Below are 25656 nucleotides of genomic sequence, written 5' to 3' on the forward strand. Positions count from 1 at the left end.
TGCAGTAGCATGAATACCAAAGACTTAGGAATCTATTCGTTAGGTGGATAATTAATAAAATGAATTCACGCACTGCATCATGGATTATATGTGTATGCTTGTATGTTCTAACTTCTCACAAGGTTTAGTGAAGCTCATTCCACATGGATACCCCCTTTTAGATTGTGATGCAGGTCTTAGTGTGCCGATGGGCATAGATGATTTTTTCGCTGCTGTCTACTACGGTGATGACTGGTGGACTCCAGAGCCCGAGGGACATGGAACTAATTGTAGTCGTGATGAGTGTGCCCACGAGGCACAATGATCGAGGATGTGGTTCTAATTATTCTTCTTGTTATTATACATTTTGATGTATTTGTGGGCATAACCCAACATTCTTCTTTGACGTACTCCCCTTTGATGTATATCTTTTTTATATATAATATTTATGTATTGTTGAAATCATTGGTTGTACATGGATGATAAACAACAATCAATTATTATATGATATCACAATATAGATTTCAAATCTCAGATTTTTCTATTATATTTCTATCTTTCGTTGCTCTGATTATTGATTATTGATTTGAACTATGAGGTTAATGTACTGTTTCTGTGATCCTGAAGGTGCGGTAGGATGTCGGTAAGCATCCTAGTCACACTACTCGAGGTATTTGGGAGTGGGGTGTGACAGATATTATTGCAAAGAAGGGGGCGGTTATAAGAGTTTCAAATTTCTGGAATGATCACCCATCTTTTCTATTACATGAAGTGGATTGGGATAGCAAAGATCGTCCTAGATATCATTTTGTCTACTGAGTTTTTACATTGGGAATATCTAAAGTTTTTTTTCCCTGTTGATGACATTGTCAAAGATAGAGCTTTAGTTCTATATCTAGTTTGTAAATTTCTTGAATTCTTTAATGGCTTTGCCAAAGAAGAATCTACAGAATTTTTTGTATTCTAGTAGTCTGGGAATGCCTAGACGTTAATCTTTTATTTTCATAAATTATTAATACACACATGTTGATTTTTAGCCAATAAAAATGTTCTTTGGATATTGAAATCAATGAATATAGTTCCCTTTGTTAAATACAATTGTGAAGAGAAATTTCAACATGAGGGTTCCAATGCGTGAATTTTGTGTATAATGAAATAGTATTAGTACGTCCTAGCAAGACAACAATCTCTTTCACCTGCTTGACTATGAGCCTAGTTAGAGCCCTTTTTTAGACATATCCATTTAGAGCCCATTTGTAGGCATATATTTATTTAGAGCCCATTTATAGATAAATGCTTCAACAACCTTTTTATGATGTTTATCCCAATTAAAAACTGGTAACTGTTTGATTGATAGTAAACGAGTCCATGCCTAGCCTATGTAGGCCTGACTCCCCTAATCTGGCAATCATGGTGCAAGTGTTAGAATTGGTATGGCCCAACTAGGTCTGATCGAAACGAACTGTGACTGACTGGTTGACATCCCTACTTCCCCTTGTTATTTGTGATTAGGAATATCAAAACCTAGCCCAAAAAAACTGGTAACTGATTGATCGATAGTAAACTTGTCCATGCCTGCCCTATGCAGGCCTGACTCCCCTAATTTGGCAATCAGGTGCAAGTGTTAGAATTGGTGTGACCCAATCAGGCTCGACCGAAACGAACTGTGATTGACTGATTGACATCCCTACTTCCCCTTGTTATTTGTGGTTAGGGGTGTTAGAACCTAGCCCAAACCAATTGAACTGAATCGAACCGAAATCGATATGTGTTTATTGAATCATATTTTGGAATGAGGGCTTGTGACACTGAAGTCAAACCGGATTGTATCGAAACGAAGGGATACCAAAACAAATTTAAAAAATGGGCCAAAAATCGATAAAACACGATAAGAAACCGATACCAACACGAGACAAACCGAAACGAAACCAAATCGAAAACGATGTACACTTATTCGATCATGTTTTGTACTCGCTCATTCTCATATAGAAGTGAAACTGAACCGAATCAACCCAAACCGACCGATTGACACCCCACTACTAGTAGTTTGTGATTGCAAACCAAGACTTTAGCTCTCTTTGGTATAGTTTAAATTTATGTTTATCTGACACATAAACATAAATAGATGTGTTTGGTATGATTTATGATCCCTATTTCTCATTAAAATAAATCAATATAAGCATAAATTCATGAACAGCTCGAGAGTTGTTTATGATTTATCACCATAAACTGTTAATGTTTGTTTATGCGGGTACCATTAATGAACATGTGCAGAATTGCTACTTAAGTGAGGATAAATTGGTAAAAATATAGAAAATTAGAACAAAACCTCTCTTTTTCCCCTCTCTCCAACCACACGCTACCCCCATCATAATACATAATATATTCTTCACTTAAGCATACCAAACCTATTTTTCATTATATAATCTATTATCTATAGTAGTAACCAAATGGTTATTGTTTATAGCCCATAACTTATTATCATAATTGATTCTTCATAAATAGATCATGGGGCGCTGTTCTCTGTGCCGCAGTGCAGCCTGCGCCCAGGCACATGGAGGTGGGCGCAATGACCACCCTGCCCCCTGCACAGGCTGCCCATGTAGCTGGGCGCAGGCTGCGGTGCAGCACAGACAACATTCTCCCATAGATCATAATGCCAAAGAGGGTCTTCATGTCTCATTGTCTCCCTCTCTACAATGCGGTGGAGGTTTGTTTAATATTTAACGCCTTTTCATGCCCTCACCGCTCTATAAGATTATCTTCAGTATCGCGCTTCTCCCTGTCCTCCCTCGCTCTCGGCGGTGTTTCGTATTTCAAAATGTTGAATTTTGCTGAGGCGAGGAGCGACACCTGTTAAGAGATAGATACAAAGCGCGTATTTTTGATCTGTGAAGGCTCGCAATATTTCTCTCTCTCTCTTTCAGGGAAGAATCGAATCGAATCAAAATGGCGGCATATAGAGCCGACGATGATTACGACTATCTGTTCAAGGTCGTTTTGATCGGAGATTCAGGTGTAGGGAAATCCAATCTTCTATCCAGATTCACCAGGAATGAGTTCAGCCTTGAATCAAAATCTACGATTGGTGTTGAATTTGCTACGCGGAGCATTCACGTTGACGATAAGGTCATCAAAGCGCAGATTTGGGATACGGCTGGCCAAGAAAGGTTTGATCAGCTCTTGTTTTCTACTTCCTACCCATTTCATGCTACAATGCAGCATTATCTTAAGATATCTTTTCTTCTTCACTTTAATTGATTTTGGGCCATTAGATCTCTATAGTTGCCTTTGATATGTGTTGTTTCATCTTCGGAAGGTACCAATATTGGAATGCTCAGATCGTGTGCTTTACGGAGAGATTGTTATTTGTTTATCAGATCAGGGGTCTTATTTTTTAAGATCTGCTTGGCAGAAAGGGGAAATGATGTTATATTTTGATTCGTGCTGCTTTTTCAGTCAAAATGACATTCTCTATTTCTAATGTTTTTATAACCAACCGTGGATTTCTGGAAAAAAAAAAAAAATTTACGTACCGTTCTTTTGTCAGATTTGATGATTGTTTTCCCCCCCCCTGTAAGACAGATCTGATGATTGACATTGTAGTTTGTGGAGGAGTGCAGCAGCTAAATGGCTCATATTTCTTATAAAAATCGATGCTTTTAGGATTCGGATTATACCATAGCACTTCTTTTTGCACGGTGTGATGATAACATGCATTAATCATATACAGCAAGTTGTTTCTATTGTAACCATGGATCTTGTTCAACATTATTTAGTTGAATCAAGTCAGATTTCAGCAAAATAAGGGTGTCACATTCTAAGTGGTTCACTTTGCAGCGTCAAAAGCCACCGGCAATTGGTCCTTTCCCCCCCCCCCCCCATTTTATAGAAATTTTAAAGAAATATGTATACGTTGTAAACTTTGATTTTTAGCACCGATCAGAATTTTGTGGAGGTTGTCTTTATCCATCAGCTATGTAGGTTCTAAACCCTTCTGATGGCTTTCAAACTTGCACATTGTTATAATGTTTGATAATCTAGATTGTGCCTCGAAAGTTTTCCTATTTGTATCTACTTGATGCTGATCACTTCCTTTATGATAATGTGTTAATTGAGATTATTTATATTGGAACGCTATGTGCTCACTTGACATGTTTTAAACCCTTCTGATGGTTTTCAAAATTGCACATTGTTATAATGTTTGATAATCTAGATTGGGCCTTGAAAGTTGTCCTATTTCTATCTACTTGATGCTGATCACTTCCTTTATGATAATGTGTTTGTTGAGACTATTTATATTGGACCGTTACTTGCTCACCTTACATTCTTTATGATAATGTGTTCATTGAGAATATTTATATTGTAATTCTACATGCACACCAGTGCTTGGTGATGCAGTTTTCAGTCGGTTGAAGGAAAGAGGAAGTAATTTTCTGCAGTTTGTTTAGTCTGGGTTTGTTCAATTTTTTATTCAAACTATGGTCTGCGGCTCAAGAATTGGTTCAGAAGCTAGTTATCGTAGAGCTAGTTTGGAGTCTTTTGCATGGCCTGCAGTTCCATAATACCTGATTTTCACGAATTTATCTTTTTGCAATTCATGGGGTTGAAGGAGTTTTACAGCTGTGGGTTTAGAGTTCCTGAATTTCAGGAATTCTCTCTATCCCCAAATTGTAGGCTAGTTTTACGAGATTTTGTCTTTTATTTTAATATTGCTTAGTTGTTTAGTAAGGCTTGGATATGTCTAGTCATTTTTTTTATTAAATTTTATTAGTTGATTAGGTTGTTTAGTCTGAATAGGGAACTCAATCTTAGCCCATGCAAGGGTTTTTTTTAGGTTAGTCTTTGTTTTCTTTTATTTCTTTAAGAGTTTTAGTTAGTAAAGGATACTCCAAGCAACCCCTGCCACTAGAAAGTCTTGGTTAGCTATTTCTTTCTTGTTTTTGCTTGTTGCCTCAAGTTTGATGGAGATTCAGGGTATTGGTACTGTGGTAATTTAGTAGGTTGATTGATGGCGATTCCAATCAAGGATCAAGTTGTGTTGTTCTTAATCTGCAATTTTAGATTCCTTGTGCAGGTATAATATTTCCATATCTCCTAAATAGACCATTGGATTGTCCCAAAATTTTAGTACCTCATTCCCTTAGACCAATTAAGCCTTCGACCGGAATTCTGGCCTTATCTGATCTGTTGATATCCAGTTATCTGATTTCTCCAAATCCCGGTACCTTTATCCTGTGATTCTGGAATTTTCTGTTTGTTTCTAAACCCTAGCCCTTAGGTGCTCTAAAATCCACATTATTGAGCCCTTACCGAGTCTACCTTATTTTGGGGGTGGGGGTGGGAATTCTTTCCATAATGTATATTAATATATATATATTTTTTTCCCACATCTTTCCTTTTCCATGGTTACCTTTTTTTAGGTATAGCATTGCACTCCAATTGCTCTAGAATAAGCAGAGGTATCATAGTGTCTACGTGATCCATTCACTGGTCAAGCTATCATAGTACATGATCCATTCACTGGTCAAGAAATGGTGAAATTTATAAAAAAATTTAATGGATATTTAGTGCAGGCCACTCCATTGGAAGTTGCCAGCTTCTATGCTGTCTGTTTGATTGTGAAGACTTTTGGGGAAACGTGACTTGTGTCTATGAGACACCTGCCCAGTTTTATTTATAATAAATGAGGTACGAGGTACAAGTACAATAGTGCCCCTAGGGCAACAATAGAGAAACCCCAAGGACAATTCTACCCTTGTACCCATATTTTAACACTCCCCATTCAAGTTGGTGCATAAATATCACACATGCCCAACTTGCACACTATAGGATGAAAAACCTTACTACTAAGCCCCATTAGTAAACACATTAATTAATTGATTACTGGAATTAACAAACAAGATGTGACCCTCCCTGTTCAAGTTTTTCTGTGATGAAGTGGCAATCAATCTCCATGTGTTTCATCCTATCATGCTGAACTGGATTGTGGGCAATGCTAATTGCTGATTTACGGTCACAATAAAGCATCATGGGAAGTTGGACAGAAACAGAGATCATGAAGAAGACCCTAAAGCCATAACAACTCACATATACCCTGGGCCATAGAATGGAATTCTGCTTCAGCTCTTGATTTGGTAATGTAGTCCTAGATTGGTAGAAGACCAACTAGGAACCAGTACACCAGGATCTTATATGAACTGGTAGTCCGATTGGGGCAGAATATGAATTTAGGTCAAAATTAGAGTTAGGGTTTGAGGTGTTGGTTATGCTAAGCATGTGTAGGAGAGTCTATTAGTGAAGGTCCTGAGATGTTTTGATGAGCAGAAGTGTGCTGATTTGATTTAACAGCAATATAGGGTTAGGGTTTCGGGTTTTGGAAAAGAGTAATTTAATGGATTCTAGGGTTTAGAGTGATGTGATGGACTTAGGGTTTGGACCTAGTGGTATGGTGTGTGAGTGAGGTTCAGTCCAATTTTGGACAGATTCTGATGGTGGAATAGTTCTGTGCAGGTTTTAGGGTTTATCAGGTTTGATTTGAGATGGAGGAAATTAGGGTTTCAGTGGTTGGGATGGGCAGCAAGGGAGATGGAGTTCTTCTTATGGTCAAGGGATTTTGTGGTTGAAATTTGATGAAGTTCTGATGGCTGGTTAGGTCTGGGGGGAATTTAGGGTGTGGGAAAACTGAAAATAACAAAGAGGAAAACTTAGGGTTGGAGCTGTAGAGGATTAGAAGAAGAAGGGAGGGGATGAGGATCACTTCTAACTTACTGTTGTTGCAGAAACTCTCTGGCAGCAGCTTGTTGGAAGTTGAAACTTGAATAAAAATCAGATCTTGGACAGAAACTTGAAAGTAGAACTTGAGAGGACTACTCGGGCTTCACACCGTAGAGTGATGATTGGATCACACACCAATCCCACCAACGAACGAACCACCCGGCTTCACACCGCAAGGTGTCGATTGGATCACACACCAATCCCATCAACTTTGATCACATACAAAGTAGATCTTCAATAGAAGAAAGGTTGCCGCAGCTTGAAAGAGCAAATTTCATAAACTGTGAGGTAAAGAGGAGCCCCACGGTTTGCTTTTATTTATAATGGCCAAAAGCCTAAATTCCAACGCAGCTTGGGAATAAGATATCCGAGGCTGAGTCTAAATACAAAACACTCCCTCTCTAAAATTCGTGTAGAGACCATTCAGCTAACAACACCTTCCCATAATTGGATCGAGTATTCTCCTGCTCAATTGGAAAATTAGGGTTTTGGGGTGGTTTTAATGTAATTCCAGATGGATATAAAGCCAACTAGAACCAGAACCAGGATCTGCTTGGGTTCAATGCAATCGGCTAGGGCAGAATGGATGATTCGATGAAACTAGGGTTAGGGTTTGATGGTATGGATAGGATAAGCTGATGTGGAGGAGTCTTCTATTGAAGTCTTGAAGTGTTCTAATGGAGTTACAGATGTAAACTAAGATAGATATCGATTTAGGGTTTGGGTTTTGGGAAAGTGAAAGGAGAAGAGATCTAGGGTTTAGAGTTAGGGTTAGGTTAGAGGATTAGGAGAAGAAGGGTTTGGGGGATTGGGGATTATATGCTTACTTCTTGTTGAATGGATCCTTGAACTGATAGCAGATCTGAATAACTGAGCTATGAATCTTCACACACTCGGCAGTAGCAAACTTGAACAAACTTGATTGCACTCGAAGGAGAGAAGTAGTGAACTAGTGAAGGCTACCTCAGCCTCACCTTCACAGCCTATCTCAGGACAGTGGAATGCATTAAAGCAATATTCTTCTTTATTAAATCGTGGGGGGCTCAATTGAGCTCTTACATGATATATCCTTCAAGGCTGGACAGAAAATAAATTCTAACTATGACTAGGACTCAAAATAGAAATAGGAATGCTAACTAGGACTAGGACTCAAAATAGAAATAGGAATCTAACTAGGACTAGGACTTCTAATTAGGATTCAAACTTGCACTAGGAATCCTAATTTAGAATTACAACTCAATAAAGAATAATAAAAAACAAATACTAATTTAAATCCTAACAACCCCACAGCTGCTGCTGGTGTAGGGAAGAATCCCGACACCTGCGGCTGGTTTTAGACAGCCAGTTTACATCAGGTTTGGAGGATTAGAAGAATGGGTGCGGTGAGATGAATCAAACTTACTGTTGTTGCAAGGGCAGCTCAGTTGGTTAGAGGATCTTGCATATATCTAACTCAGTTGGTTAGAAAATCTTGAATCTTGATCTTGAACTTGAAGGAGAGCCTCAAAAGAACTGCCCGGGCTTCACACCGCAAGGTGTTGATTGGATCAAACACCAATCCTACCAAGGAACCACCCGGGCTTCCCATTGCAAGGTGTCATTCAGATCAAAACCCATGGGATCAATGGCCCATATTACAACAAATTGTACTGATTTGTGTTGAAGCACTTGTTCCTTGTCTCTGAGATTTTAAACTTTAAACATATTAGGGTTTGCTGTTATGGATATGATGAAAAAATTGCTCATTATTTACAATACAAGCCGTATTAACAAGATGCATCTCTTATGACTTTTGTACCATTGTTGCATTATGGTGTATGGGTGCTGTAAATGCTGATCTAGTAATTACGTTCTTCTAGAGATAAATTTGGAAGTTAATGCATGGTCTAAAATATAAATCTAGTATTTTTCTGTGAATCTGTTAGCTGATTTCCATTGGGATGCTTTGTTTTTTCTATTGGATGTAGAAAATGTTTTCTGTTTCTGATAAATTCGTGGTTGTTACTGATTGTCGCTTGGCTGAAATTATTGAATCATGAGAAGTGAGTAAGCAGAGAATTTATGAGCAGTTAGGAATTGTTTGTTGTAGTGGAATATGGATTTGAAATGCAAGAGTAGTCTGTCCCTTCTAAGAGTATATTCTTTTTCTTGCTTGTACTAATGCTAAAAATAAAAATGCAACCGTGATTTCTGGCATAGCTTATCTAGATATGTGACATGCAGAGATCTGTTGTAGCTGCAAAAGGAAAATATTTTTTAGTGAACTGTTGAAGTATTAGAAGACCCCTTTCACAATATCAACTACACCTGAAAATGGGTACCTGTTATTTTGAATGATCTTTTTTTTTTATGGAAAGAAATAGACATGCTTTTCTAGAGTTGGAGATTTTGTGTTCATTCATGTTTGAAATTTAAGAAGGGGAAACTACAGTATGTTTTCTCTAAGTGCGAATTTTTCTTTTCTTCCTTTTACCTTGAAATAATGTTTTTATCCACACCATTTTGTTGGCAAAAGATTCTAGATGATCTAAACAGAATTTGAAGGTGGTATTCTGTTTTCACATCGGTTCACCAAACTTTGTTGTCAATTCAAATACCTTGAAAGGATGAAGTCTTGAAATATAATTTTCGATGAGTTATCTTCACAATATTGAACGGAAAACCCTGCATTGGAGTCACTATGGCCCCACCCAAATGACAAGAATCCAAATATAAGAATGTAATGGCAATTATGGTAGTAAATAGAATGTTTGGATCCTTGGTAAGTTAACAGAAATTAGGACAATGGGGTAATAGTTGTATAAGAGAGAAAGATAAAACTGGAACTTGATTTAGAAGGAAGTGTAGGCGGATGCCTTGGTTGCCTTGTTGGTGTCACCTTATGTCCAGACCCCTTCAAACGGCTTGTGTCCCCGCCATGACAACTATGGGCTAAAGTATAATTTAATAAAGTTGCCCTTACCTTGATAACATAAAGAGGTCATATTCAACCTCCTGATAACAGACATGTGGAAGGGAAAGCCCCATGCGATTAATCCAGCCTCTCTACCAGACACCTAAATCACAAGAAAATTTGAGAGCAGGTTCATAATTCCTATCTCTATCAAATCCAAAGCTTCTAAACTCCAACCAGTGAGTATTAAAATAATGATAAATTACTGAAATTGCTCTGGGATGTAACTCGACTCTGGTTGCAGATTTCAAATTTACAGCTGGGGAGATAGTAGAGCCCAAGTAACTTGGGTTTAGATTGCTCTAGGCCAGCGATTATTAGCACAAGATTGGAGATTGAAAGGAGCAGTATAGAGAGAGCAAATCTCTCAATGGTTGAACCAGTTTAGCGCTGGAATAAAGTGAATCAGTAATAGAGATAATAAATAGGAAATAATGGGCAACAGGGGAGATTGAAGAAGAGATGTCATACCTGAGAGGGAAGAGGAGAGATGAAAGAGAAAAAGAAGCACAACCAACAGGCTACTCAGGCCATGCATGCAACCTGCAGAACCAAACTTAATATGTCACTCTATTCAATTTTTGTTTCGTTGGATTACATGCATATTTAAGGATAAAACTCCAAAGTACTTTCTAAGACAAAGATAGAACTCAAATAGGAAACTAACACTAAAACAATGAATCCTGATGTAGGAGAGCTTCCTTGGACCGGGCTGAACCTGTTTCAGAGCCCCGACCAAGAACTGGGTCCGAATTGGGATTTGGGTGTGGTAGAATAATTATATATTTATTTTCTTTATTAGGATGATAGGTAATCTTTTTAGGATATTTGGTTTCCCACTTTGGGTTGTTCTTAGTTTCCTAGTTAAGGGTTTCTAATTTTAGGAGTCTGTTTTTGTATATATATGTAATACAATGGAGCATAATCAAAAGATTGAATAATGGAATAGAAAGTTGAGTTTCATTGAGTGTGCCGGCGTGGCTTGTGTGTGTGTGCTCTTCTCTCTCCCCCCCCTCCCCCAATTCTTGTCGTCTTCCCCTGCTGTCCCAGCGGTACCCACTACCAGTCACTTCTGGTCTGTGACTTCCTCTTCCTTCTTTCAGGTCATAGTTGTCAAGGTGTCGACTAGGCGACTTCCATCTTATTGCAAGGCACCTTGCACTGGTTTTTTTTTATTTTTATCGAACTCTATTTTGGCCCTTATTTATGCCAAATATCATTTAAATAAGCAAATACCCCTATTTGAATCCAATAAAAATAGTTAAAAAATAAAATTCCAAAAGGATAAAAAGTCAACCCCCCAGTTCAAGAATAAGAACTGGATTTTTTACGGTATGTAAAATTTTCAACTTTCTAATGTTGGGGTTTTTCTCAAATCTAAAAATTCTATAAATCTTAATATGGTAAAACACTGCTAAAAACCAAAAGTGCGGTCAATATTCATTTTTTTATATCTAAAAACATATTTTCATTCAGAGCGATTTTGACAGCATTCCCCAATAAGGTTTGACGGGAACATAACTTCTTTAATATAAATCAGATTTTTAGCAATTTTGAATTTGTTGGAAAGTTGGTTTTGTGTTGTACCCAATACTAAAAGTCTCATTTAAAAATAAAATCACCTGATTAGTCAAACTTCTTAGAGAACAAGAACATTTCTCTAAATCGAGAATAATTTAATTACTTATAGATAAAATATTTTCCAAGAACAGTATAAACCAAATGTATGTTTGATTGTTTCAAACTTCCAATAGCTTGCTTCTTCAGTTCTGTTGTCTTCTAGTTCTATGTTGATTTTTGATGACTTGATGTGGCCTTAATATTGGTTTTTTATGACTTGATATGAGTTAATGTGGCTTAATGTTGATTTTTGATGATATAAGGTATATATTGTAGCATACTAAAATATTGTAGCATACTAAATAATGTTAGAAAATGGGAAAATAAAAAATAACACTTGGGGGTGCCTTGGTCGCCTAGGACGCCTAGGCGGGTGCCTTGTTGCCTAAGCTTTTAAACACCCCTCCCGCGCCTTGGGCCGCTTTGCCGCCTTGACAACTATGTTTCAGGTATGATTCCTCAATTCTGTGATCAGTACCGTCAGTACCTTTCTTTTCCCTCCAAGTTCCATCTCTGATGTTCTTTTATTGTTTCCAAATGTTCATCTTATTACTTTCTCTCATTCATTCAGGCTCTGAAATCCCTCCAGTATCATGTTTTAACGATGGACTTGTTTCCTCAGGGAGATTTCGATCTCTCTGAAATCATAATTTTTTCGACCTCAACTTCTGGGGTTACCATTCCTATCGTGAGTTCTAAACCAGAACTCAAATCTGGCTTATCGTGAGTTCTAAACCAAAACTCAAATCTGGCTTGATCTTTCTGCCAGTTATCTCTGCAGTCGATTACTGTTGGTTTTTATGTTGCTGAATCGTTAGATGACATAGTTGACACGGCGGCTAAGCGACCGAAGACGTTGGAGTGGGTCCAAAATCAAGGTGACACCAACAAGGCGACCAAGTTGCCTGGACGCCTTGCCAACTATGTTAGATGGAGTGATGGAGTTACTAGCTTAGAGGGTTAGCAACATAACTCTGATTTTTCAAGCCCATCCGAACTTATTTGGTGTAGTTTGATCAACTGAAGTCCCTTGTGTTTCTTCCCTCCTTGCTGATTGGGAGGTTGAAGATGACTTCCGCTCCATGATATTATGGTTCTTCAATCAGATTTCCCAATATATTAAACTATCACCTAGCTCTAGTCTTATTTTGTTTTGCTTCCAAGTTTACCCTTGTTCAATAATCAATAATTCCTAAAGCCATGTCCTTTTTCCTTTTACTTACTAAGTAGTGCCTTGAAAATTCTGATTAATTACCAGATTGCCACTATCATTACACATTTACCTGCTTAGGCACTTGGGTGGGCCTATACTCCATAGCAATCTCAGATGGGGTTTCCGGCCTGGGATTGCATCAAGACCAATCTTCTACATATTCTACTTTCCCAATATAATATAAAATATTACAAGATTAACCCGAAATTAATGCCTTAATATTCTATTGGACTATAGCCAGATTTGGACCTTTTTCTTAGTCTGTGCGGAAAATTATCTTTCTATATAAGTTACAATCAGATTGAGAAAAAGGAAATAAACTCTCATTATCTTGTCACTATAAATATATATCTTTATGACTTGGTTGTGGCTTGGTTTGGGGCTCCAAAGAAAAACAATTTTCTCAATCAGGAAGTTCATCCACATTTAGAATGTTTCATAGCTTGCTTGCTGTGAAGCAGAAGATATAGTTTTTTTTTTTCCTTTTCTTTCTCCTTTCCTAAATAATTAAGTGGAACAACTATGAATTCAAAATCAATTGTCATCTGTTTATTTAGTAAAACCTATTGTAGTCCGTTCATTTAGTTAAATTTTCTACTTGTGATTTGTTGTCAGGTATCCTTTTACAATCACCATTCATGTGGATGGCCGTCATTACCTTTTAAGTCCTTTTGATGCAGATTTATCACCAAACTGGGCTTCTTTTATTAGGAATAAGTCTAGGGTTGGGTTACATACATGTTGCCATGTTGGGCCTTTGATCCCATGGGTTTCTAATGTAATAGGCCACTTTTATGGGCCTAAAATATGGGTAAATAGGTTGCATACGGGATTAGCTCCCACACTTAGTTTTATTTCCATACTTAGCTTTTTATTTGGTGTTTTAAATTGAACCGGTTCAACCAATTACAACCGCAATAACGCTCCTTGGAGATGGTACCGGCTTACACCAAGCACCATCATAGTATGAAGAACACCCAAATTCAACAAAGACTTTACCTGTAGGCATGATGCAAATCTCTCCTGAGTAGGACAACATATCCACCACGGATTATGAAATGATATTGTTACGTCGCCTCTCATCAACAACTAATATGGCTATGCTCCCATTGGGTAGACGAACTCGGGTCTTGAAAATGAAGGGAGGTTGGTCTTTCGAGGCTTTATTGGAGCTTCCCTCCGCCATAGCTCTGATACCAAAGTTGATGAAGATTTATCACCAAACTGGGCTTCTTTTATTAGGAATAAGTCTAGGGTTGGGTTACATACATGTTGGGCCTTTGATCCCATGGGTTTCTAATGTAATAGGCCACTTTTATGGGCCTAAAATATGGGTAAATAGGTTGCATACGGGATTAGTTCCCATACTTAGTTTTATTTCCATACTTAGCTTTTTATTTGGTGTTTTAAATTGAATCGGTTCAACCAATGGTTCAATTTAAGTGATTTTATTAGTTTTTCTTTTAGTTGTTTAGTTGGGCTGGATTAGGACTCTATTTTGAATCTATTTCAGTTTCCTAGTCAGTTTAAGTTAGCTAATAGGTTAAGGATTGGGTTAGGTCATTCCTTTTTAGTGTCTAAGTCTATTTTTGAGTCTTCTATATAAGTTTGTAAGGGAGGCCAGCATTAGACACGAATTTAATTAATGAAAAAGCTTTTGTTTGCTGCCATAGCTGCTGCTCTGCTCTGTTGAGTGAACCTTGTGAGTAATATCAAGGCTACCTTGTGGGTAATATCAAGGTGAAGGGATTGGTGGACTCCGATCGACTCCTTGCATCTTGTAGATTGGGAGGTCCTTCTTCTTATTCAATCGAGCTTCTTCAAGCTGCTGCTGCTGCCTCTGAAGGAGATCAAACCAGTAAGTAATCTTAGTTTCCTACATATATCCTTCCCTTCTTCATCCTCTAACCTAATCCACCCCCCCCTCCATCCATCAAACCCTAATTTCCATTAAACCTGCAACTCCTACCTCAACTAGGACTCCCTTATAATTCCAGATTTAGCCCTCACCCTCAAACCCTACGTCCAGCCCACATTCCCCACATCACTCCCCACACTCGGCCTTAACCCTAGCCTATAGTATCCACTCTAACCCTTCATCTCCTTGCTCCATTAAAACCCAAACCCAAAACCCTAAAATTCAATTCTGCCCAAAATTGCAGAATTTCAAAACTCGTCTAAACCCTAACCTTTTTATACCATATTGACCCCTTAGACCTGCCCATTAATACCCTATAAACCCCTTTCCCAAAATCCACCCCTAAACCCTAGATCCTGAAAACACTCCATTTTTACAAGGCCTCTAACCCGAAACCCTAGATTTCCAACTTCATCCAAATCAATCCAAACCTACACCACCAGACTCCTAAAAACCTGCACATCATTACCAAATAAAACCCTAGCTCGACCTAACCCTAATTCTGCCCTAATTAGCCTAAACTGTCCCAATCGGCCAGCCTTTGTGTGTGACCCCGTTACCCTGGCTCCTAGTGGGATTACTCCTACCTAGGATTACATCACCTTTAGTGGATAGGTTCATTGCACCCTATTGATAGGAAATCTTCTGCTACTTGCATGCTAAGTGATGCAGATTCAATTTGCGATTCAGATCGTGTGGTTGGGGTTGATTCTGAATAATATTGGTTCTGGCATAGGTTAAGTCAGGAAAGTCTTTTGATTAAAGTTGGGGGGCAATTATGTATTTTTCTTTAGTATTTTTTAATTAGAGTTTTGGGGCTGGTTCATGTTTAGCTATTGTTTAGGAGTTTTTAGAATTTAACTAATACATTTTAGGGCAAGAGATCGCTGATTGGTCATGTGGCCCCTGCACCAGTGCGGGTGCCAATGAGAGGAGCTTACTCAGGGGCATCGACATGGATGGGATTTTTTATTTCATGGGGGCAGGGTCAGGGTGTTAATTTCGTGCACTCCTGTGTCTGACCACAGGTTCTACATGACCAGGCAGCATTCTTTCTCCCTATATTTTATTAGTAGTCTCTCTCACTCTCTCTCTCTCATGGCTGTTAATTTCTCCTCTTTCTTTTCCTCTTATCTCTTCTCTTCCTTTTTTTTCCTCTCATCGATTGTTAGTTTTCTGATCCTAAATCTTAGGTTTCTTCTTCCCTATTTTATTTTCCTCTAGAGCCACGATCCCCTTTTTCCTCTCCTGCATTCAACCTCATCAAATTCAAATACAGAGAATATTTTATACCTGATTTTCCTCTGGAAATTATTCATTCAGATCTAATGATTATTGTCTCAGGATCTGGATCACTAGGTCTATGATCAGATCTCTCATCGTAACCATTAGATATCATTGGTAGATGTAGGCAAGTTTAGCCCTTGAAACAGAATCTTGGAGATTGACTCGTCACCTAAGGATCTAGCTTGATTGATCTGCATCATATTGTTCATCATAGTTTTTTCCACTAATTGTGTAGTTCAGAAATAATTAGGACTGATTATTATATGATGTGGAATAATACACTAATTGGGAAATTAGCAATTCCGTGTACCCAAAATATATAAATGTTTTTGAAAAATTACGCTGATGCTTCATTTTTTGGTAGGTCCTACTCTATGCTACTCTACTTCGGGGGGGGGGGGGGGTTGTTGGAAGGGAGGTGTGAACCAGGAGGCTTGAACTCTATTGGAGGTGGGGGTGGAAAGGGAGGTGTGAACCAGGAAGCTTGAACCCAAGACCTTCTGGTAGCAATGGGCTTCCACGCACCACATGCTACCAAGTACGCTAGGCACTTGTTCACACGCTGATGCTTCTTAAGAGACTAGGTTGTAAAATGCAAATGCCAATTTATACCTTGAATCTTCTGGTAGCAATGAGCTTCCACGCACCGCATGCTACCAAGTGCGCTAGGTACTTGTTCACAAGCTGATGCTTATTAAGCGACTGTAGGTTGTAAAATACAAATGGCAATTTATACCTTGAATCTTCTGACATTAACATGAATAGTTTCTAACTATAAGCTTATATGGAACAAGTAGTGAATTTTGGATTTAAAAGTTGTTCTTCTAATCTGATGGGAAGCAGATCTTATTATTTATCAAAGAGGGAGGGAAGGAAGCTAGATCTTTTTATAAGTTATATTGTAAATTGTTTATGGCTTGTGTTTTAGATTTGCTGTTTCTTTGTCATAATAATGGTCCATTCGACAAAAAAGTCTTACAAGTTTACTGAACTTTATATCAAAGTCACTTATATTGATTCACTGCCTTCATTTCTGCCTCTGATATGCTTTTGTTAGGTCTGTTATTTTGTTTGAGTTGTGAATGGTGATGTTTATGACCCACAGATGATTGAATTTTCATCTTTCCTTGTCATTTAAGCAAACACCCAATGCATATTACATACCAGGACCAAATTGGTAGAACAGGTTCCTATCATTATTTGATACATTTTCTTTTGCCCAACATGTATTGCAATTATGTCTCGCCAGTTATTCTCAGTAGGATGATGATTCTCTTGAGGTCCCATATGCAAATGACCCTTCCTTTTTCCCTATTGCAACAAGTCCTAGTTGTGTATATCCCTGAAGAAGTCAGGCATATTCTCTACTTGGATTTCACCTTTTTATCTCCACAAAATCAGCGTACTATTTATTTATTTCCTCTGTTACTTGTAACATTCAATCTTGTTTTTCCTGTATTCTGTATCGTTTCTCATGTAGATCTCAACAAAAATTTGATGCCAGGTTGAATAGTAGTACACCTTAATAATTCTGTAGTCATTTCAATTTCTTTTACATAGATACCGTGCAATCACAAGTGCATACTATCGAGGAGCTGTTGGTGCCCTTCTTGTCTATGATGTTACTCGTCATGTTACTTTCGAGAATGTGGAGAGATGGTTGAAAGAGCTTAGGGACCACACTGATTCAAACATTGTGATTATGCTTGTGGGGAACAAGGCTGACCTGCGTCATCTTCGTGCTGTTTCTACTGAGGATGCAAAATCCTTTGCCGAAAGAGAGAACAATTTCTTCATGGAGACATCTGCTCTGGAATCAATGAATGTGGAAAATGCCTTCACAGAAGTGCTCAGTCAGATCTATCGCGTTGTGAGCAGGAAGGCTCTTGATATTGGGGATGATCCTGCAGCCTTGCCCAAGGGACAGACCATCAATGTCGGCACCAAGGATGATGTTTCAGCTGTGAAGAAAGTTGGATGCTGCTCTGCCTAACTGAAGGAATGGGGATAGAGATCTAATTGTTGAAGATAACATCCCTCTTCTCTTCGTCGGAACTCTTCATTCTATGGTGATGTGTGGTTCCTGTTGGTATTTAATTTAGATTTTGGGCATGTTAACAACACAGAGAATGCTCTCTCAAATAGACTTTACTGTTATATCATCAATGCATTGATGGTTAAAAGTGTCTAGGGCTAGCCAATATGTTTAGGAATCTATAGAAAGTTGGTGAGATTTGTGTAAGTCTCTTTTCATTCGAGGCAGATTCTGGCAATTTGCCTGTCTCCTTTAATTTATCTTTCTTTGGGGTTGATGTTGATGGTGATGTAATACTTTGATTTTTTTATAATTACCATAGGGTTCTGTTATATTTGTTCACTTTTGGACTACAGATGTATTCAGATAATCCACTTCATGTATCTGATCGAATGATTAGTGTTTTACAATGGAAAAAAATTGAAGACTAGTTCTTATGATTGACAGCTAATTCTATAAGCATATCTCGTATTTGATTGAGGTGAAATCCTGGGTGTCATAGACAAGGTTTTAAAACTTGGGTTTTGATTAGTCAGAAACCGAGTGAAATCTGTGATTTTTTTTCCACATTGTATTTGGTGGTTTCGTGACCTAGAAATGCTGTTTTTTAACCTGATTTTTGTGTGCACATCATATTTTTGACATTTTAAACACAATGTATGAACTATTTTCACGCACACAAAAAAAAAAAAAAAAAAAAAAAAAAACTTAGAATGGTACTTGTGGGTTTTTATCCATGTTTGATAGTGTATGTTGTTCTTGGACATTGGTTGGAAGTATGTCATGCATTTATTTTTGCCAAATATCATTTAAGTAAATGGTTCATTTACTTAAGATATTATTCATAAATAAGTAAATACACTCTATTTGAATCCAATAAATATAGTTAAAAAAATCAAATTCTAAAAAGATAAAAAATCAACCCCTCAGTTTTAGAACAAAAACTAGATTTTTGCCGGTAGATGAAATTTGTTACTTTCTAATACGGGGGTTTTTCTTAAATCTAAAATTTTTCTTAAATCCTTGTTTTTTTGATAATTTTTTTGATAAATCTTAATATGGTAATACATTACTAAAATTAAAAGTGTGGTAAAATATTCATTTGTTTTGATATCTAAAAAAACATTTTCATTTTTTCTGACAACATTCATGCATACCAAATTAGGTTTGATCGGAATATAACTCCTTCGATATAAATCAGATTTAAACAATCTTAGATTTGTTGGAAAACTTATCAAATAAAACTTTTTATAAAATCCAAGATTTCTTAAATTTGATTTATATTGAAGTATTTATGTTCCGGTCAAACTTAATTTGGTGTATGCAATGCTGTTTAAAATTGCTCTGAATAAAAATATTTTTTTAGACATTAAAAAATGAATATTTGACCGCACTTTTGGTTTTTAGCAATGTTTTACCATATTAAGATGTATTAAATTTTTAGATTTGAAAAAAAACCAACATTAGAAAGTTGAAAATTTCACCTTCTGCCAAAAATGCAGTTTTTGTTCTTGAACTGGGGGTTGACTTTTTATCCTTTTAGAATTTGATTTTGTTAACTATTTTTATTGGATTCAAATATGTGTTATTTGCTTTCTACCAAAAAAAAAAAAAAATGTGGTATTTGCTTACTTATGAATAATATCATAAGTAAATGAAATAACAAACATTAACTTAAATAAAAAATATAAGTGTCGGCCCTGGTTTTTTATATAAATAAGTGTCTGGCCTGGTTTTTAGTTAGGTTTCATCAAATTTTAATGGGAATAAGTGACGCTTATATAGGTGTTCAGGTCGAAACTAGCGAAATATGATCGAAATTCGGTCGAAGCAAGTCAAAACTAATCAAGTTGAGTGGAAACATGATACTTTTTAAAGTCGATGACCACCTTGTCTCGGTTTCTTGTGAAACTGAGATATCTCAGTCGAAACTTTTAGTTCCATGGTCATAAGTAGGGGTGAAATTGGGCCAAGTTGGGCCCCTTTTTTTAAAACCCTAGTCCAACCCCGAGTCTTCGTAGCTCAACCCAAGCCCAACTTGGCCTTAGGTTGGGCTAAGATATCTCAGCCTAGGCTCAACCCTATCGGTCTCAGCCGAGCCCAACCCGACCTTGATTTTTGCTAGGGCCAACCTGGTTGGCCCTGATTGACCAGTCTCTTGTGATTGGGTATTAGTTTGTTTCGTACTTTACTCACTATTAGACTTTTCTTTGGGTTAAAAAACTTAGTCCAATCTCAAAATTTTAAATACTTTTGTCCAATAGATAATTAGCTTTTTTTTTTTGGGTTTTTAGTAAACCAATAGATAATTAGATTCTAAACAAAAAATTGAAAAATGTAATCAATAAATTGTAAAGCATAACTAAACATTGGGCCGGGCCAGGCTTAGCCCAAGGCCTCAACCCTGACCCCGAGCTTGAAAATTTCAACCTTAACCCTCCCTCAGGGTTGAAAAATCCAGCCCAGGCCCTGTTCGGGCTCGGGGTGGGCTCAGTCTGACAGGGCCACTTACACCCCTACTCATAAGAGAGCGGTCTGGGGCCATGGTTTGAGGAATTGGTCGATCCATATTGGTTTTTGACATCCACTAATCCCGATTCCTGGACGTTCTCATATCAGTGTAGTGGCACAGACCCAATGCAAGGTAAAAGGAACATTTTTTAGAGTAAAACATGGGCAAAATTGTCCGATCTCAACCGATATGGGCTGATCCGGGATTGGTATCTGCAGTGACCAGTGCTCGATACCGTGAACTAAACCATGTCTGGAGCATCAATATTTCCATGTTTTGATTTTTGTCAGAGAAATTCCATGTTGAGAAAAAGAAGTCTGCGTTGTGCATAGGCTCGTAAAATGAAAAATCTCACCCTTGTTGGATGCCCGATTAACCCCCACGTTAGTGCAGGCCACACAGCCTTGGCAGCGATACCCCCCTCCCTCAAAAATATCAATGCTCACTCTAGTCCACACCACCTGTTTTATGTGCCAATCGTATTAAATTTCAGCCTCAAAATCCATCATATCACATTATCCCCTGCATTTTCTTGCAAATCTGTTCATCCTCTCTAGTTTTCAAAATGGGCAAGAGATCCCTGCCTGTTTGCGTGACCCTTGCACCAGTGTGGGGACTAATGAGAGTGTCTACAGAGGCATCGACATGGATGGGAATTTTGATTTCACAGCTTACCACTTGTAAACTCTATCTCTCCACAATTCTGATATCATCTGTCCTGCCATGAGATGGTTGATATTTGGATTTCCCAAGCCTAAGAAGACAGGAACCCAACCCATTATTCACCCTAAAAAAGAACTCCAACCCTTAAAAGCTGATTGAAGAGGCATCACCATGGACCCCAAACTCACCCTTTTCCTGCTATAGAACTCTTTGGTACACCCAAAATTTGCCAAATGGCAGATCAAGAGTGGCCCAATTTTATGGACAAGTATAGCCTAACATTACCGGCTTATATGGTGAGTTTTGGCTAAATAAAGTTTTGGAAATCTAGCAAAAAGTTGAAACGATGAAAAAATGTTTGAAAAACACTGTTGAAACACAAGGAAACATGCAAATGACTCAATGAGGGGTGTTATCTGGTTAAATTTGACACAGGATTTTAATAGGTTGCCAGTCCAGTCCAGATCTTACCCTATCTAACCAAGTTGGAGTTGCCAGTTGCTTCTGCAATCAACCTTCTACCATGACACAACAATGTGGGCTGTTTGTTTCCTTTACAGGCCATCATACAAAGAAATTATGTTTGATCCATTACTTGCCCAAATAACAGAAAGTTTTTGAAAAGTAAAAATACAGCAGAAGCTTGAAACAACAATGAATTAATAAAAGATGATGAAAGAAGTATCCTTTCATTATTACTTAATTACAGTTCATTCTGCGAAACGCTTAGAATGAAAATTGAATAACATTTTTACAATAGAAAGATAGAGACAGAGAGGGGTTGGGGAAGGAAGGGACAGAGAGGTTCCCAACCCACACCTTAACCCTATAGGTGGCCCAAGAAAAAAATAGTTCAACCAATGTATAAGTATACACAATAAAGCACCAGTTCTAATAAACAGAGAAATATTAGTAGCAGAGGGATATATTCCATCCTCCAATCTTTTATCCTTCCACAGGCAAAGCTGAAATTTTGCAGATTGGGCACACGTTCTTCACACGCAACCACTTCCTTATGCACTTAGTATGATATTCATGTCCACACTGAAGAGTTCCTATCTTGTCCATGTTCTCAAATTCATCCTGTAAAACACCAAGCCACCACCAACCAGTCACACCATTGTTTGCTAGCATTTAGGAATAAAAGGGAAAGGGACAGAAATTATCAGGGAAAGGAATAGGTTTCTCCATGGGGCAAAATATTCCAGAACGTGTGCCTTGATAAGCTTATCATCAAGGTGGCTCATATATCTGCCATTAGATTTTAAAATTTGAGACGTAGCTAATCCAAGGCTTGTATCATCTTATCTATCCAACGGTGAGATGGATGGACTTTATAAGCTTAGCAAGGCCAGACCATTCAAAAGAGTTTTTTCTGCATATTAGGTATGATAAAATACCTGGCATATGACGCATGTCTCAGCTTCTTGATCTGTGCCTAATGGCTCATCCTCCAAATTGATGCAGGCTGCAGGCGACACATAATATCTTGTCTTAAGATGCCTAATGATAGTTTCTTTTTTCAATCCAGTTTTTACATTGCCAATACGTTCCCCCAGGGCAAGCAACTCCTGCAGTTGAGTCAAATGAACATTGCCAAGTTGGTCTAGGTTTTAATAATTCAAAAAAAAAAAAAAAAGCAATCTTAAGTACATGACTACTTTTGACTTACCTCATATGACATGTGATCTATATCCAACCTCATGTCACTGTGATGGTCACCGAAATTCCCGAATCCTGAAAACTCCAGTATAGCAACCTCCTACATATATTGCACAGAAAAGTCTGTAAGTTCACATAAATCCATAATTCTAATTTTCCACTCAAAATAACAAAGCGGACACAAACTTACATCTTCAGGCAGAATTCTCAAGTGAGGGCGGTGGCCATCTTCTTGCGGTGCCTGCTGCACGGCTCTCCGGTGAGGTCGATATATCCTAACGCCAGTGGGTAGATGGGGCCTCTGAAACCTAGAACCTGGCACTGTATCATCTTGAGAAGGATTCATACTACTGCGGTGCAAGGTATTGTTTGTAGGATGCCAGTATGAAGGTGTTGGTATTTGAGGATGGTAACTAAAATTGCGACTTTGGATGCCTTGCACTTGTGGAGGCGAGGGATGATGATGATCACGGGGCTGCTGCAGGCTGTGCTGATGTGAAATGGAAAGAGGATAAAAAGGAACTGCAGAATTTGCACTATTAGTGATCTCCTGGTATCCCTGTGCACCCATAATACCAATCTCCAGAGAGGTTCCACTAACACTTCTCCCTGCAACAAAAACCATGAAATATTTAGGTTAAGGACATATAAATTATGGGGTTTGAGTTTTCAACAACAACAGTTAATACCCAACTCACAGTCAAATCACTAAGGAAACTCAGAGAATATTCACAGACTTCAATTAAAAATTGTATAATTGATTTTCCTGAAGAAATGAATGGATGGAAAATTACCATTCAAGTAAGGAAAAGTGGGGGCATAGTTCCAGGTTGAAGTGCCTCCATCTCTACCATTACTCCCAAACTGTTGCTCCACCAAGGTATCGCACGCGCCAGGCTGAAAGGACTGACGAATAAAATTGCCCTGAATTAAATGATGATGATTATGCACCAAGGTGGAGTCCAGCAATAAAGTGGAGTCCAGTTGAAGACCAATAGGATTGGATCTGCTCCGCACGATTCCCTGTTGTCCTCCTTCAGTGATCGGCAGAACTCCATTCCCTCCAAATTCAGGTGGAGGAAAAGAAGCAATATCTAGCATAGCAGCACCAGATTCAAATTGCTGTTCCCAATGGGGTAGCCCTGTACTCAAGGAGGTGCCTGAGGACAATGAACTTGAGCTTGTTGAGCCATTGGCATATTGGGAATTCCCTGGAAAGCCCTCTGCATTCTTTCTCTTAAATGCGCCTCTAACATCATCCATTAAATGATTATTCCTTTCATATTCACCCAAGCTTACTCCAATAACTCCATGGTTGCTTGAAGAAGGTAAACGATCAGTAGGGCCGTGATTTAGTGGTATAGGGAACATTCTACTACCAGAAGAGGGTATCATATAGGGATCATAGAAGTTCGATGCAGGAACACCACCAAAATCAAGGTTTGCCATAGGATAATGATGCTGTGGACCATTATATTGGGCCCTATAAAACATACCATTGTCAATATTACTGGTGTTTCCAGAAGCAGATAAGACTGGATAGATATTAGAGCGTGGAAAGTCAGCAACATTCCCCAAGAAAACACAGGGCTCAGGATGGAGAGGATGTTGGCCAAGTTGATGAATTTCCGTGTCGAACATTTGACTCGTGCATAGCATATTTCTTTGTCCCATATCTGTTGGATAATTTACAGTTAGAAATAATTGTTGTTTCACAGCAAAATTATAATGAACAAAAAAAGAAAAAAGAATTAACAATTGCGGCAACATAAATCCTTTTTTTTTTCCTTGATGTGTGTGTGGTTAATCAAAATCCAACCTCATCAAGTTAAAACACAAAATTACAAGGAACAATTCATGGGAAAAATATATTATCCTTTTTGAATGATAATGATATTCCCAACTTAATTTCAAAATGAAAGATCTACATGGGACCCATATAGTCTAAATACATGCACTTCTGACTCTAGAAAAACTGCAAATAGAAAGAAAGCTCACACAAGAACACAAAAGGTAAATTCAATTTATTAGAGCTACTCATTCCCACCAAGTAGCCAAATCAACAAAGATCAAAATGATGTTGAACACTTAGCATCCAAAAATTTCTGACAAAAAATCAATCCTCAATGAATAACTTCTATCATAAGACAAAGAATATCATAATTCACTAGAAGAACTATTAAACTACAGCCTCCTTGATGCCCATCAACTATTATGATCATACAAAAAGAAACAAATGGAATCCTGGTGAATGTAGAGAATGGTTTAGTATGAAAATTACAAGAGATAATATCGCTAACAGGAGATACTAACAGTTTTCTAATCAGTAAGGACCAATGTGTACATATATAGCTATGAAGGTTCACCAAAGCAAACAGATTAGAAGACACTGATGGATACAAAAGGGGGATATGTGAATGCTGGGGGGAAATTATTCCATAAAACTGGCCAAATAATGTTTTCTGGAAAAAGGGTAGATGCTAGGGAAGCATAATCTGAGCAGAAAAAAGAAGACCAAACAACTCATAGAACAAACTGTGAGCAAAAAGTTTGATACATCATATGTATAGTTGGCAGACTGTGTTTTTCTCTAAGTCTAATTGGAGAAGAAACGAGCACAATTATCACGGATTCCACAATATGTAGCACATGAGTTTTAGCTGTAACAGTAAAAGCTACTTGCTAAATTTTACTTATTGCATCGATTCCCAGAAACAAGGTCTGTACTTTAGAAAAATAATCTTCCCCCTTCCCTTCTTCCCTTTTTTTTTTTTCTCTCTAATTTTTTATGGTGAGGAAGAGGTAGAGATTGTTTATTCTTTCTGTTATCCTCTACAACAATGCACAACAATGTACAACAAGCAATTTCAGCACGCCATGGAACATGTGAAATAGTATTAGAACTAGAAAGTTGTGATTTCTCCTGAATGCTCACAAAACGTCTAAAGCAGATATGGAAATTATTTGTTATCAGGACTAATTTTACAGAAATCAGAACAACCACCACAAAAACAAAAAGTAAAGCGATCCTGAAAAA

The 25656-nt window shown here is 37.8% G+C and overlaps 2 protein-coding genes across 2 annotated transcripts; one reads left to right on the forward strand and one right to left on the reverse strand.

Annotated features, from left to right (window-relative positions):
* Positions 1–2730: 2730 nt before the first annotated feature.
* On the forward strand, positions 2731–18188 carry LOC122639958 (ras-related protein RABA1f). The gene is made up of 2 exons (XM_043833021.1): positions 2731–3149; positions 17308–18188. Exons 1-2 carry the CDS (start codon positions 2929–2931, stop codon positions 17738–17740), a joined length of 654 nt encoding a protein of 217 aa, XP_043688956.1. The 5' UTR covers positions 2731–2928; the 3' UTR covers positions 17741–18188.
* A 3433-nt stretch (positions 18189–21621) lies between these two features.
* On the reverse strand, positions 21622–24749 carry LOC122639957 (probable E3 ubiquitin-protein ligase ZFP1). Its single transcript, XM_043833020.1, has 6 exons — positions 24657–24749; positions 23414–24295; positions 22810–23228; positions 22630–22719; positions 22358–22528; positions 21622–22040 (listed from the first exon to the last, which is right to left on the reverse strand). Exons 1-6 carry the CDS (start codon positions 24658–24660, stop codon positions 21903–21905), a joined length of 1704 nt encoding a protein of 567 aa, XP_043688955.1. The 5' UTR covers positions 24661–24749; the 3' UTR covers positions 21622–21902.
* Positions 24750–25656: the final 907 nt, after the last annotated feature.

Source organism: Telopea speciosissima, chromosome 9 (assembly GCF_018873765.1).
Source record: "Telopea speciosissima isolate NSW1024214 ecotype Mountain lineage chromosome 9, Tspe_v1, whole genome shotgun sequence".
Taxonomy (NCBI): Eukaryota; Viridiplantae; Streptophyta; class Magnoliopsida; order Proteales; family Proteaceae; genus Telopea; species Telopea speciosissima.